General features: G+C 28.7%; 2 protein-coding genes across 2 annotated transcripts in view; one reads left to right on the top strand and one right to left on the bottom strand.

Annotated features, from left to right (window-relative positions):
- Nucleotides 1–13,889, top strand: part of LOC125841724 (3-ketoacyl-CoA synthase 11-like) — a 303,969-nt gene that overhangs the window by 154,626 nt on the left and 135,454 nt on the right. The window lies entirely within an intron of this gene.
- LOC125842994 (non-specific lipid-transfer protein 1-like) lies at nucleotides 13,066–13,443 on the bottom strand. Its single transcript, XM_049522254.1, has one exon. The coding sequence runs from the start codon at nucleotides 13,441–13,443 to the stop codon at nucleotides 13,066–13,068; it is 378 nt and encodes a 125-aa protein (XP_049378211.1).

The raw sequence follows: 13,889 nt of genomic DNA, 5'->3' as shown, positions 1-13,889 counted from the left end.
AAGTGAAATCAAATTAATTACCTATTATTAATTAATAATAAAAACCTTTAAATAGATTAATAATTTATTAAATAAATATAATTTGATCTTTAAATAAAATTAAATTTAATTGATATGTCATAACCCGTAAATAATCTGTTATAAGCAAGAATTTTTTAAAACTAGATTTAAAACCCGTAATATTTACTCTTAAATGTGTATATGGGGTGATTTTTCCATAAGAAAATGCTTATAAATAAATATTACTTATCTAATAAATTTGACGCGACAAGACAATAATGTAAATTTACAAATGCTCATAAAATAGAAGCAATAATAACAAACATGAAGAACTATACATGTGTAACACAAAGAGAAATTAAGAGGAATAGGGTTCTTACTTTAGGTTTTGACGGTTTGTATAATGTAAAATTGTGAACTCAAAGTCGCAGTGAAGTATGGATTGAAAGCTAAATGACAAAGACATAACTAGTAAGATATTGAGATTAATATATAATATTTATGTATAAGTAAAAGTAGTAAATTACTATAGTCTTAATGGGTTATTGGGTAAGGTTATCGGTTTACCCAATAACCCAATATTGAAAACCAATACCGAACCGATAACCCAATAATTTTTTTTATAAAATCATTACAAAATCGTTAACCCAATAACCAGTAACAATAAACTAGTTACAGTTTTTTCGATTCGGCTTATCGGTCGATTCGATTTTTGCACACCCCTATATAAGAGTGTGTATATATATTTGGTATCATTAAGGTTTCTTGTTCAGAAATTACTCATTAGTTAATAACACTATAAGGGGTCGTTTGGTGTGAGGGATAATACCAAATAATCCCGGGATTAAATTATAGTACCGCTTATTTTGTTGTTTGGTTGGCAAGTTCGGGATTACTTATCCCGGGATTAATAATTAGTACCGGGATAAGTTATCCCTCTCCTTGGGTGGTATAGTAATCTCGAGATAACTTATCCCGGCATAAAATAGGTAAATGACAAAAATGTCTCTTTCAACCCTTTTGTTATATCACTTTTTACATTAATGAAGGGCATTTTTGTAGACAAATAAAGTGTTCTTAAAATTTATTATTTTGAATACAACAAACCAAACACTCAATAAAAAATAATCCCAGCACAACTTATTCCATNAAGCGAAATTATCAGTCTTAATGATATCAATACAATATATGATACTGATTTAGTATCAGTTAAGCGAAAGTAGTTGGGGGTATATAATGTAATTATTATTAATGGGGTATGAATGTAAACGAGTATATAATATTTGCTTAGTTTCCCCAAAAAAGAAAAGGGTCAATCTTTATAAACAGACTAAAGAAAGGATAAATTACTTAACTACGCTCTTTTACTTACCTTAATATCCATTTATCCCTACTTATTTCAAAAATTTCAAAAATCCCTTATTTACCTATGTATTCCGTGCACAACGCTATGAATCTCGCTATGTGGAATGTATCCAACGCTATGTATCCCGTGCACAACGCTATGTATCCCGCTATGTGGAATGTATCAAACCTAATGTATCCCGTGCACAACGCTATGTATCCCGCAAACATCATTTTTAGGGGATTTTTGGTAAATAGAAAATTAGAAGGAATAGTATGTTATTTAGTACTTATAATATGTGGTTCCTATAATTTATACCTAAAAAAATGAGATCATTCTGTTTTAACAAAGAGTACACTTCATATTCTAACAGATAGCCCAATACAGACATATATAGAACTATTAAAAAATGAATAACAAAAAGATTAACAATGATTGAAACCTCATTTTGCTACAATAGATATGTTTGAAAAAAAAATCTTTTCTGCCTCAAAGTACTGACAAAAACAAAAAGACAGATTATTTATTCAAATGCCAAATATTTGACTAATTTCTAAAACAACAACGCTTACAAAATGTGAAACTATATATCACCTTGGAAATAAATGGATATCAATGATATGATCCCACACTCACTAACACAAACAGATTCAATCTCACAAAAAAAAGTCTCTTATTTGACCTTAGAACAATCAACATGTGGACTAATCTTAAAAAGAACATTGGCTCTACATATTCCAGTGAGTTTAGCAGCACGGCTAACTTGAGCTTCAGTAGCGTCTGACCCAGCGCTTTTTATGCATCTACAAAAACTCTGACGGTCAGCTATGGTACGCGCAGATCTATGAAGAGATTTAATTCCACTGCAACACTCTGATGGGACGCTTAATCCACCACCTAACACGTAACCAAGACATGGTTCGAGGCTACTATACACCATGTTGCACGTGATAGTTACATCCTCAGCAGTGGCCACGGCCACCGCAATGCAAATGACAAGCAAAGAAAATAATTGTTTGTTTAGCATTGTGAAAATGACTAGTGATGTGTGATTTCCTTATCAAATTATGTGTATAAAAAGAGATATATATACAAAAGGTTAGCAAGTCGAGTTGGCCGATATATATCAAATACACCAATTAAAGGTTTTTGGCCCAACACCACAAATAGAGTCAAACATGTGAAGCACAAAAGTAGTTGATATATAGTAGGTTTCATATTATTAAATGAGAAGTTCTTGTAAATCAAAACTTTTTTTTTATTTCAAGGTACCAGACTTTGATTATGTAAAATGTGAGATACATGTGTTCTATGCTATAATTGAGATAATTGACTGTCTGGAAAACGATTAGTTTAAGTGGCATTTTGAAAAATTAAATTTCAAAATAAATTGCATTTTTTAAAATGTAATTTGTAATTTTATCCGATTATAGTATTTTTTTTATAATTAATTAACTTTCTATTTTACAGCCAAGATTTGTTAGCTAGGATCACTATAACAAAGTATTAAAATTTAAACGAATTGGGAAACTATACAGCAGATGAAGATGACTACTATACTCCTATTGCTATTAAAATTAAAGCCTAACTTGTATCATTAATAACCCAAAAGAGTCGGTTAGGATTTTTTTTTATCTAATCCATATTTTATCCATATTTTTATAGGCAAATTGGAATCCAATCTATTTTAGGTCAATTAATTTTAATACTTATCAAATAATAGAAAATAAGAAAAAAAATCACTTATTTTTTCTAAAAACACATTTTCTTTCGTACCGAACACGACCATAGTAGAAGGATTTTTACACATAGATTGTAGACAAATAATTTATGAAATCCTATTGACTATTCAGGATTGTAGAACTATATGACTTTCACGTAAATACATAAATATAGTTTTAATCAAGAAAAATTATAGAAAATTAAAGACATAAGTACCCCTCTAAATTATGAATGAAATTTTAGGGACACTCTCTATTTTTGTTGGGGTTCTATTATCCCTCTAAATTATTTTAAAATGTAATAAATACATCCTTCAATGAGGTGACACTTAGAATGTGTTCATTCTCTTGGAAGCATGTGAATGGTTATCAATATGGACACACTTTATTTTAATTGGACACTTTACAATTAATTTGTATTGGTGAAACATGAATGAATTGAATGCTTGCCTATAGAGTCTTGTGTGATAAAAAAGTGCCATCAAAATTTAAAGATACATTCTATAAAGTGGTGATTAGACTGACATTGTTGTATGGGAAAGAGTTGGTCATGTGAAGCGGTCGAAGATGTGTAGATGTCCAGTGAGGAGGTGTGAGAAGTTGGATGTAATAGGCATGAGGAGAGGTAATGTAGGCCAAAAAAATTTGAAAAGAGGCGATTAGACAGAACATCTCGTAAGGAACCACTCCCTAATAGGATTTTTTTCTCCTTACTAGAACTAGAATTTAAAATCTTTAATTCTATCATCTCATAAAGATTATCTTTAATTTGTTAGTATCTATACATTTTCTTGTGAGCACTATGTAGAAATTATGACTCAAATATGAAATGCACCTCGGCTTGTTCCAGACATTGAGATGATAAAATCTGTTAAAATTTGTTGTTAATATCATCTCTAATATTTTCTAAAACACCTTTGATCTCTCTTATTTTTTGTTAACATGTTTTTCTTAATGTTACCATCTTTAATAGTGGGTCGATCAAATATGAATGCGTCAAAATGAATAAAATATTTATTTTGCTCATATTTAATACGAATATAATAAAAGAATTAAGTGACCAAATGTGAAATTATATATTCTAGTTTATATATATACTATTTAGGAGGAGCCCGTGATGTGCAGGGGATCAACATCGACCTTAAGTTAATATTTTATAATAATTAGAAATGAATTTTGTTATTCTCGAAAATATTATGTCTTTTTATTGGAGCTTTAGATAAAGAATGAAGAATTACTCCCCTATTTTAATTCGTTTGGTTTACTCTCCTTTTAGTATGTTTAAAAGGAAATGTCTCTTTTTCTTTTTGATAACTTCTTAATTCTAATTTTCTACATAACATGTTTAAGAATACAAAATTAAAGAATATTTTGATATATTCTACATATTATTAGTTAAAGATTAGAAGATACAAAAATATTTTTTATTTTCTTAAATTCTTTGTCAAGTTAAAATCAGACAAACAAATTAAAATAAAAGGAATATTAGTCCTCTAATAACATGAAAAGTTAAGATTTTGAATAAATACTTCCCTTTGTCCATACTATATGTCTAGTATTGACTTTGCATAGACCTTAATAAAATAATAAATAAAATGACAGTTTACTATATTCTTTGAATGTAATAAATTTAATATTTTAAAAAATAACTATTAATAAAAATAAATTAAAAATAAACTAATAAATTATTTTTTAAATTTTAAAACTGGACAAATAAAATGAATATCATGTTGTTCATCTTGTATTCCTAAGATACTTAGAACAAAACTATGAAGAACTTAGTAAGACACAATAAAGTTTAAGAACATTTTCACAACTAGAAAATTAAAACTAGTAGAGAAACTAGAATCAGAAACAAATTAGGAAAAATATACGAAATATTTTTTCTTAAAGAAGAATTGTTGTCAATCTGTGTTTAAAGAATTTTACTGATTCCAACAAACTTTGCAGAAACACGAAGTTGCCAAAGTTTAATGAACCAGTGAAGAACAAAAGAACATAAATTAATTCACAAATCTAAAATCTGTAACACGTACCAGAATCTGGAAAAACAGAAAGAAGATCAAGCCCACTGAATGCACAGTGTCCCCTTCAGGAAATTATTCCCCTCTAGTATCCGAGGTTTGATTTGGAATATGTCCTCCCAGGATAGAATGATCTCAATCACTAGTGTATTGATACCCAAAACGCTGGTGTCAATGAGTCACTCAACGGCAGTAAAGTACACTTAGAATACTAAATTTAGTAGTAGAAGAAGTCCAGAAAAACTCTATTTTTAAAATGAGAGGAAATTCCTCAATTTATAGAAAACAAAGGGTAGTGTGTAAAAGTTCTTATTGTGCCTTACCGGAAAGGTCACAAACCTTTGGAAAAGTCACAATCTTTCGGAAAGGTCACCACCTTTCATAAAAGTCGCAACTTTTCATAAAAGTCGCAACTTTTCATAAAAGTAACAACTCTCCATAAAAGTCACAACTTTTCATTAAAGTCATAACTCTTCATAAAAGTCGCAACTCTTCATTTTCCATTCACACCTTTTAAAACTCAACATATCATTCCCTCAAATATAGGACAAGTTGAATTTAAATAGTTAGTAATATCCAAACACATATGCAGACTCTTAAACTTGTCCTCAAATTTCATTTTGGCACTCCAACTCAACCTTGTTCAATTTTAACCCTTCAACTCCAATTTTTATGTTCCATTTTGACACTTCTTTCCAAAGAATCAACAAAGTGGAATGTGTGTACTTCACATGCCATGTCATGGCACAAAAATCAATTAAAAACACAGACACAATTCTTCTAACTTGCCCCAATTTTTCATTTTGTCATGCTAACTTAGTCTTGTTCCATTTTAATCCTTCAACTCAATTTTATATAGTATCATTAAAACACAAAATACTGAATTTATGATTTATTTATTTTTATTTATATTCTTCATTTCCGCTTTTTCATTTTAAAAATCAATGACATATCTTTTTTTTTAAAAAAAATAAATAATAATGGATGAAAATCATTTAAAAAATAAATAAATTTAGAGTTTCTGTATATTATTGTGTGAAAAAATAATCGACGAAAGTGTGTTGGTTTTCTTTTTTAAAATAATTAATTAAATTAAATAACACCACATATTTTTATTTTTTTTCATATCTTGTCTATTTGGACTAACGCAAATATCAACTTTCTAATTTTTCATTCAACTAAATACGAGTAAAAAAAACTCATGTTCATTGCTAATTAATAACACTATAAAAAAATGTTGAAACTTGATAGACTTCGTTGGGTTATCATTGATTTTCTTAAGAAAGAAAATTGGCGCACTATCGTCGGTTATTTTTCACGCAAAAATATAGGAAAACTCTTAAAAAGAAATTGTTACTTTCATTCATAAAAAAAATCAATGATCATCCGTCAATTTTAATTTTTTACAATAACTAACGGATGACGCCGATTTTTAAAATGCAAAATTGCAGTTGAATAACATATATAGAAATAAAGAAATTATAAAATTAGTATTTTGTGTTACATAAAAGAAATAGAGTTGAAGGGCAATCTTTTATTATTTTTTTAAGAAATTATTTTTATTTGTCTTTCACTCTCTTAGAGAAAGTGTGATGCACACACTTTGTCACATCACTTAGAAGTGCCAAAATGGAACATAAAAATTAAAGTTGAAGGGTTAAAATGAAACAAGGTTGAGTTAGAGCGCCAAAATGAAATTTAGGAACAAATTTAAGGATCTGCATATGTGTTTGGCCTAGTAATATTGTAAGTTTCTATGGAACCCACATGGTGATGATAACATAAGCATCAAAGACTGCTAGTCTATTCCGTGCGTATATATTAGATCTGCATGAGCTAGACCATTCAATTCGGGCTAATTTATACGGATTTTGAAATTTAACGGATTTGTTGGGCTGATTTTTTTTGGGTCAGAAAACAGTCAATCCAATCCATAAGTATGTGGATTACGAGTTATGCTGGGCTAATTCTTTTTTTTAAAAAAAGTATATTTTGATAATTTTTTAAATCAAATTATAATTTAAAAATATTATTATAAATATAAACAAGACAATATTATATGATGTTAGTATTACTACTTGTTAATCAAATCCACAAATAAAATTATCTTTATAATATTTATTAAGTTTGATTTCAAGCAAAAGTATAAATAGCTAAATAGAAATATTAACCTAATTGTTTTCTAATGATCATAATAAAACACAAAAAATATGATAATATTTCATAGGCTACGGCCTACATAGTGATTCCCTAGAATTTTAGGGAATTTTATTATATGTTGTGTATATTTTATAAACATAATTTGTATTTAAATTTTAATATTTAAAACTTTAAATAAATTTTGAGTTGGACTCTTGTTATTTTTAATACTATATTTCATTTTTTATTTCTTACTTAATTTTGTTTGGCCCACGGATCGGACCTATCCATATTTCCAAGTTTCACAAATCAACAGACTTATTTAAGTCGGGCTAAAAATGATCTTCTTAAATGGGCTCAAAATATCTTAGCACATCTCTATCAAATCACAAACTAGGTCAGATCTGCCCAACAAACATAGCCCATATTGACGGTTCTAGTATATATGTTGACACTTGCTAATAAAGTCTGAAATAAATGAATGTGGACCCGACGTAAAAAAGAAAAAGAGAGAATAAACTACGAATATAATATTTTTTTCATTCATAAGGGAAAAAGGCACACAAATGATAAAGTTATAAAATGAAAAGCCTTAATTAACATATATACCCTCTAATTCAACTAACAATTCCAATAAGCACACATGTTGATGATGAGGTGTGTGCTTATCGTCACTTTTATATATAAAAAAAAAAATTGAATTCTTACTCTCACTAGCTAACACAAACATGCATAGTCAATCTCATTATGCACTAAAAAAAGGTGTTTTATTTGATCTTAGAGCAGTCAGCATTTGGACAAATTTTGAAAGGAACATTGGCCATACACATTCCAGGGAGTTTAGCAAGACGACTGATTGGAACTGTAATAGAGCTTGAAGCAATACTCTTTATGCATTTGCAAAGGCTCTGACGGTCAGCTGTTGTACGTGTAGCGTTGAGGACAAATTTAATTCCACTACAACACTTTGACGGCACAGTACTTAGTAGCCAAGACATGATTTGAGGCTACTATATACCAAGTTGCACATGACAGCTGTAGTAGATGCTGCTGTCGTGGTGGCTACGCAGATGAGAAGCAAAGGAAATAATTGCTTGTTTAGCATTGTGGATTTGGTAAGCGACGTGTGATATATCCTTATCAAATGTATATAAATATAGATATAGATATATATGAATCAAAGGTTGACAAAGTCAAGTTGGCCCCCATATCAAGACACCAATTAAAGGTTTTTGGCCCACCAACACAAATGGAGTCAAAAATGTGAAGCACAAAAGTAGTTGATATAGTAGGTTTCATCATAAAAAATAAATGGAAGTTTTTGAAAAAAGATTACTTTAAGGTTTCTCTTTTCTGAAAAACATATATTTCCATGACATATGATGATATATCACACAAATAAAAATAGCTTTTAGCGATAATAAATATATATGTACATTAATATAGAGTGCTAAAGTCTTACCAGCATTCGTTAATTGTCATTAATTAAATTCAATGTTGCTATAATAAGCTTTATTAGTGGAATTTACAAAGAATGCTAAAATGTAATTGTTAATAGTATTTGCCTCTAAAAGAATATATTTAGTGAAAATTAAGCCATTATCGTTCATTAATTACCGCTAAAAATCATTTTTAGTGTAGTGTACGTTGAATTGCTGATTGATGTGTGTGCTACGTGTGTTTGAGGAATTCTTTGAAAATGAATATCGAAATGATAAGTAATCAAATGAATTCTTCTGGAGAAATGAAATTGACTGTTCAAAACACGTAAATACTACATCAAAACTTTTTTTTTTCCCATTTCGAGGATACCAATCTTTGATTATGTAAAACGCGTATCTAAAATGTGAGATACGTGTGTTCTATGTTATTAATGGAGATAATTGACAGTTTGGAAAAACGATTATCTTAAGTGGCATTTTAAAAATTAAATTTATAAATAAATTGCATTTTTATAAAAATGGAATTTGTAATTTTAATTTGATTTGATCCGATTATAATATTTCTTATCAGATGAAGATGGTAGGATCACTACAACAAAGTATTAAAACTAAAATAAATTGGGAAACTATCGGCCAGCAGATGAAGATGAGTACTATACAACTATTGACATTAAAATTAAAGCCTAACGTACACCATTAACAACAAAAAAGAGTTAAAAGTGCGTTAGGACCATTTTTTTTATCAATATCTATATAGATGAATTGGAATCCAATCTATTTTAGGTTATAAATTCATTTTTGATACTTATCAAACACTGAAAAATAAAAAAAAAATCACTTATTTATTTAAAAAGTATTTTTTAGAAAAACATTTTCCCTCTCCTACCGAACATGTCCATGGTATAAGGAACTTTACCTATAGGAGATTGTAGACGTAAATAATTTATGAAATCCTATTGACTATTTAAGGTTGTAGAACTATATGACTTTCACGTAAATACGTACATGATAATTTTGATTAAGAAATATATAGGGAAAAGACACAAGAACTCTTATGAACAATGACTGAAATTTCAGAAACACACTCTATTTTTATTGGGATCATATATTATCACTCTAAGTCAATTTAAAGTGTAATAAATACATCCTTTGGTGATGAGGTGACAAATGGAATGTGATCATTCTCTTGGAAGCAGGTGAAAGATGAAAAAGAAATTTAAATTCTGATCAATATGGACACATATCGTATTTTAATTGGACATTTTATAATTAGTTTGTATTGGTACAACATGGATAAACTGGAGACTAGCCTCTGGAGTCTTGTATCACTAAAACTTAAAGATATGTTCTATAGAGTGGTGATTAGACCAACTTTGTTATACGGGACAGAGTTGGCTTGGACATGCGAAGCGGTCGAAGATGCATAGATTTCTAGTGAGGAGGTGCAAGAGGTTGAATGTAAATATGAGGAGAGATAAAGGTAGGACGAAAAAGCATTGGAGAGCGGTGATTAGACATAACATCCCACAACTTCATATTACTGAGGATATGACCTTATATGAGTGTTTGAAGGTCGCGTATTAGGGTAGAAGATTAGTAGGTAGTGAAGTGTTGTCTTACTTTGTTAGTATTTGTCGTTGTACTAGTTTTTTTTTCTTCCAAAAATGTCTTGCTTACTAATAATATAATAAATAAAAGAGAGGGGGACATAAGGCCTAACTGTATTCTCTTAGTTATACTTTTCGATATTTTTCATCTTCTGTTTACTAGGTTTTGGTCACTGCACTATTTTGTTGTTGTTTATATTTAATTTTTTTTAGGATTTATATTGTCTTTCTTATAAGTTGTTATGTTTTCATCATTATTTTCTTCTTAGCTTCTTTATATCTGAAAATGCTACACTTGAATCAAGAGTCTTTCAAAAATAGTGCTTTTACCTCCACGAGATAGTGATAAGTTCTACGTACTCTACCCTCCCAAACTCCACTTATGAAATTTCACAAGGTAATGTTTTTTTTGTTGTGTACATAATTATTAACATTGAAAATTATATATTTTAATTATTTTTATTTCATTCTCTATAAAATATTTATTTTCCTATCTTTTAACTTATATATATATATATATGTTTTCTATTTTATTTATTTCTTTTTGTTCCACATTAAATTAATTTTCATATAATCCATAATAATATAAGGGAAAAATATGCATTATGACAAACTATTAATTCAAAATAAATTTTTATAGCTACAATTTCATTTAATTCCAATTCGTAGCAAACACATTGCCATTCTCGCTTCTCTCCTCCTTGAATCTTGCTCACCACTCTCAATTTCTCCCTCGCCTCTCTCACATTTATACAAACACAAATGTATAAATTGTTTTTGTATTTGTATAAAGCTAGAGTTCGAGAGATATTGTATATACAAATACAAATACATATTTCTCCGTCATATACACTTATAATTATACTAATACAAGCATTTCCCTGCCCAGTTTTCTTTTGCTTTTTTTTTTCTCTCTCTTGCTTTATACAAACACAAATTGTACAAATGCAATGTACAATTTGTGTTTGTATAAAGCAAGAGAGAGATTTGATATACAAATACAAATGTTTTAACTAGATNTTATTAACATTGAAAATTATATATTTTAATTATTTTTATTTCATTCTCTATAAAATATTTATTTTCCTATCTTTTAACTTATATATATATATATATATATATATATATATTTTCTATTTTATTTATTTCTTTTTGTTCCACATTAAATTAATTTTCATATAATCCATAGTAATATAAGGGAAAAATGTGCATTATAACAAACTATTAATTCAAAATAAATTTTTATAGCTACAATTTCATTTAATTCCAATTTGTAGCAAACACATTGTCATTCTCGCTTCTCTCCCTTGAATCTTGCTCACCACTCTCAATTTCTCCCTTGCCTCTCTCACATTTATACAAACACAAATGTATAAATTGTTTTTGTATTTGTATAAAGCGAGCATTCGAGAGATATTGTATATACAAATACAAATACATATTTCTCCGTCATATACACTTATAATTATACTAATACAAACATTTCCCTACCCAGTTTTCTTTTGCTTTTTTTTCTCTCTCTCTCTTGCTTTATACAAACACAAATTGTACAAATGCAATGTACACTTTGTGTTTGTATAAAGCGAGAGAGAGATTTGATATACAAATAGAAATGTTTTAACTAGATTCAATTGTATATTAACTCGATTCAATTGTATACAAATTTAAATTTTATGCAGATATATAAACACAATCATTGATACATATACATAGTTGTTAAATATATATAATTATCTAATTGATATACATATACAATTCACCTCTCTCCACTCTCTGCCCTCTCTCCCTCACCTCTCTCTTAATCTCTCTTGCCACTCTAGTCTAACACAAAGAACATATACATATACATATACAAACACAATTTTCATAGACACAAATGCCCGATTTATACAAATCACTGCGATTTATACAAATCAGGTGGTTTGCTATGGAGCTCAAATAGCAAAATTGTACCTGTAGAGCGCTAATATGATTTTTATGTGCTATTCCTAAAATTTACTCATAATATAATACCATGTTTAAGAGCAACCATAAAAAGATACATTTAATTAATTTGCATATAGTCCAGAATAATAGGGTTTATATCAATCTTTTTTCTTGTTCATCAATGGCTAATGGAAATTCTACTCGAAAGAGGTCTAGTCAAAGTTACCACCTAACCAACATCATTTGATTTGTGTATTTCTCTAGAACACGATAATGAATCCATTAAATTTCAACAATTGACTGAAGAACTACTTGAAAGGGAAAAAAATTCAAAGTTAGATACAAAAAATACATTTATAAAAAAAGGTAAATGTATGATCGAAGGTGATTCAAACTAGAAGGTAACTCTTTCATTGTTAAATACACTTTAAAGTTTGTGTATAAATTACGAAATCATGATACATGTTACATGTATACTGTATCAATTTTTTTCTTCTAATAATGTATGATGCATCACTATAAAATAACACTGATATATGTATATGTGTTTATACTCTATGCACAATAATTATGTATTGCAAACCCATCATGTGTATCATTTGTTTCTTAGATCAAATTCTATTATCAATTATATATGTATCAATAAATTAAGAAAGAAAAGATTAACAATAATCCAAACCTCATTCAAGTTTATATATATATATATATATATATATATATATATATATATAGAATCTTGGAAATAAAAGGACATCAATGATCCCACACTCACTAACACAAACATATTCAATATATCTCATTATACATTGAAAAATAACATGATAAATAAAATGGCTAAGTTTTTTTTTAAAAAAAAAATTCTTATATGGTCTTAGAGCAGTCAACATCTGGACTAATCTTGAAAGAAATATTAGCCTTACATAATCCAGGGAGTTGAGCAGCACGGCTAATTGGAATTGCGGTAGAGGTTGAACCAACACTCTTTATGCAAGTACAAGTTCTCTCGCGGTCAGCTCTTGTACGTTCAGCGTTGAGGATAGATTTAATTCCACTACAACACTCTGGTGATACAGTTAACTCACCACCTAACACGTAGCCAAGACATGGTTCGAGGCTACTATACACCATGTTGCACGTAAGAATTGCATCCTCAGCAGCTGTATTAGATGCTCCGGTGGTCGTGGACACGGCCACCGCGATGCAGATGAGAAGCAAAGGAAATAGTTGCTTGTTTAGCATTGTGGAAATGGTTGTGATTTCCTAATCAAATGTATATAGATATATATATATATGAACCAAAGGTTGACAAGTCAAACATGTGAAGTATAAAACTAGTTGATATAGTAGGTTTCAAATAAAATGAGAAACATATGTATTTTTCACCGATGAATTTGATCATAAACGTTTTTCGTCAAAAATATTTTCGATGAATGATTATAGATCAAACGTATTTAATTTTATAGTAGAATCAAGAATTGTCGACCAATAGTCATGGCTTAATTGTACCTATGGTCATTGGTCCTTTTATTTTTTATCAATATCAACCATAAATATTGTTCATCCAACAATAAAAGCTAAGATACAATCAAATCCAAACAAGAAAATGTTAAATTGAATTGTACTAATCTTTAATTGAGGTTACTATTCATTTTTGTACTTATTATTTTAATTTTTAATTATTTTTT

The sequence above is a fragment of the Solanum stenotomum genome, chromosome 10 (assembly GCF_019186545.1).
Source record: "Solanum stenotomum isolate F172 chromosome 10, ASM1918654v1, whole genome shotgun sequence".
In the NCBI taxonomy this organism is placed as follows: domain Eukaryota; kingdom Viridiplantae; phylum Streptophyta; class Magnoliopsida; order Solanales; family Solanaceae; genus Solanum; species Solanum stenotomum.
This window is presented reverse-complemented; position numbering and strand designations above follow the sequence as displayed.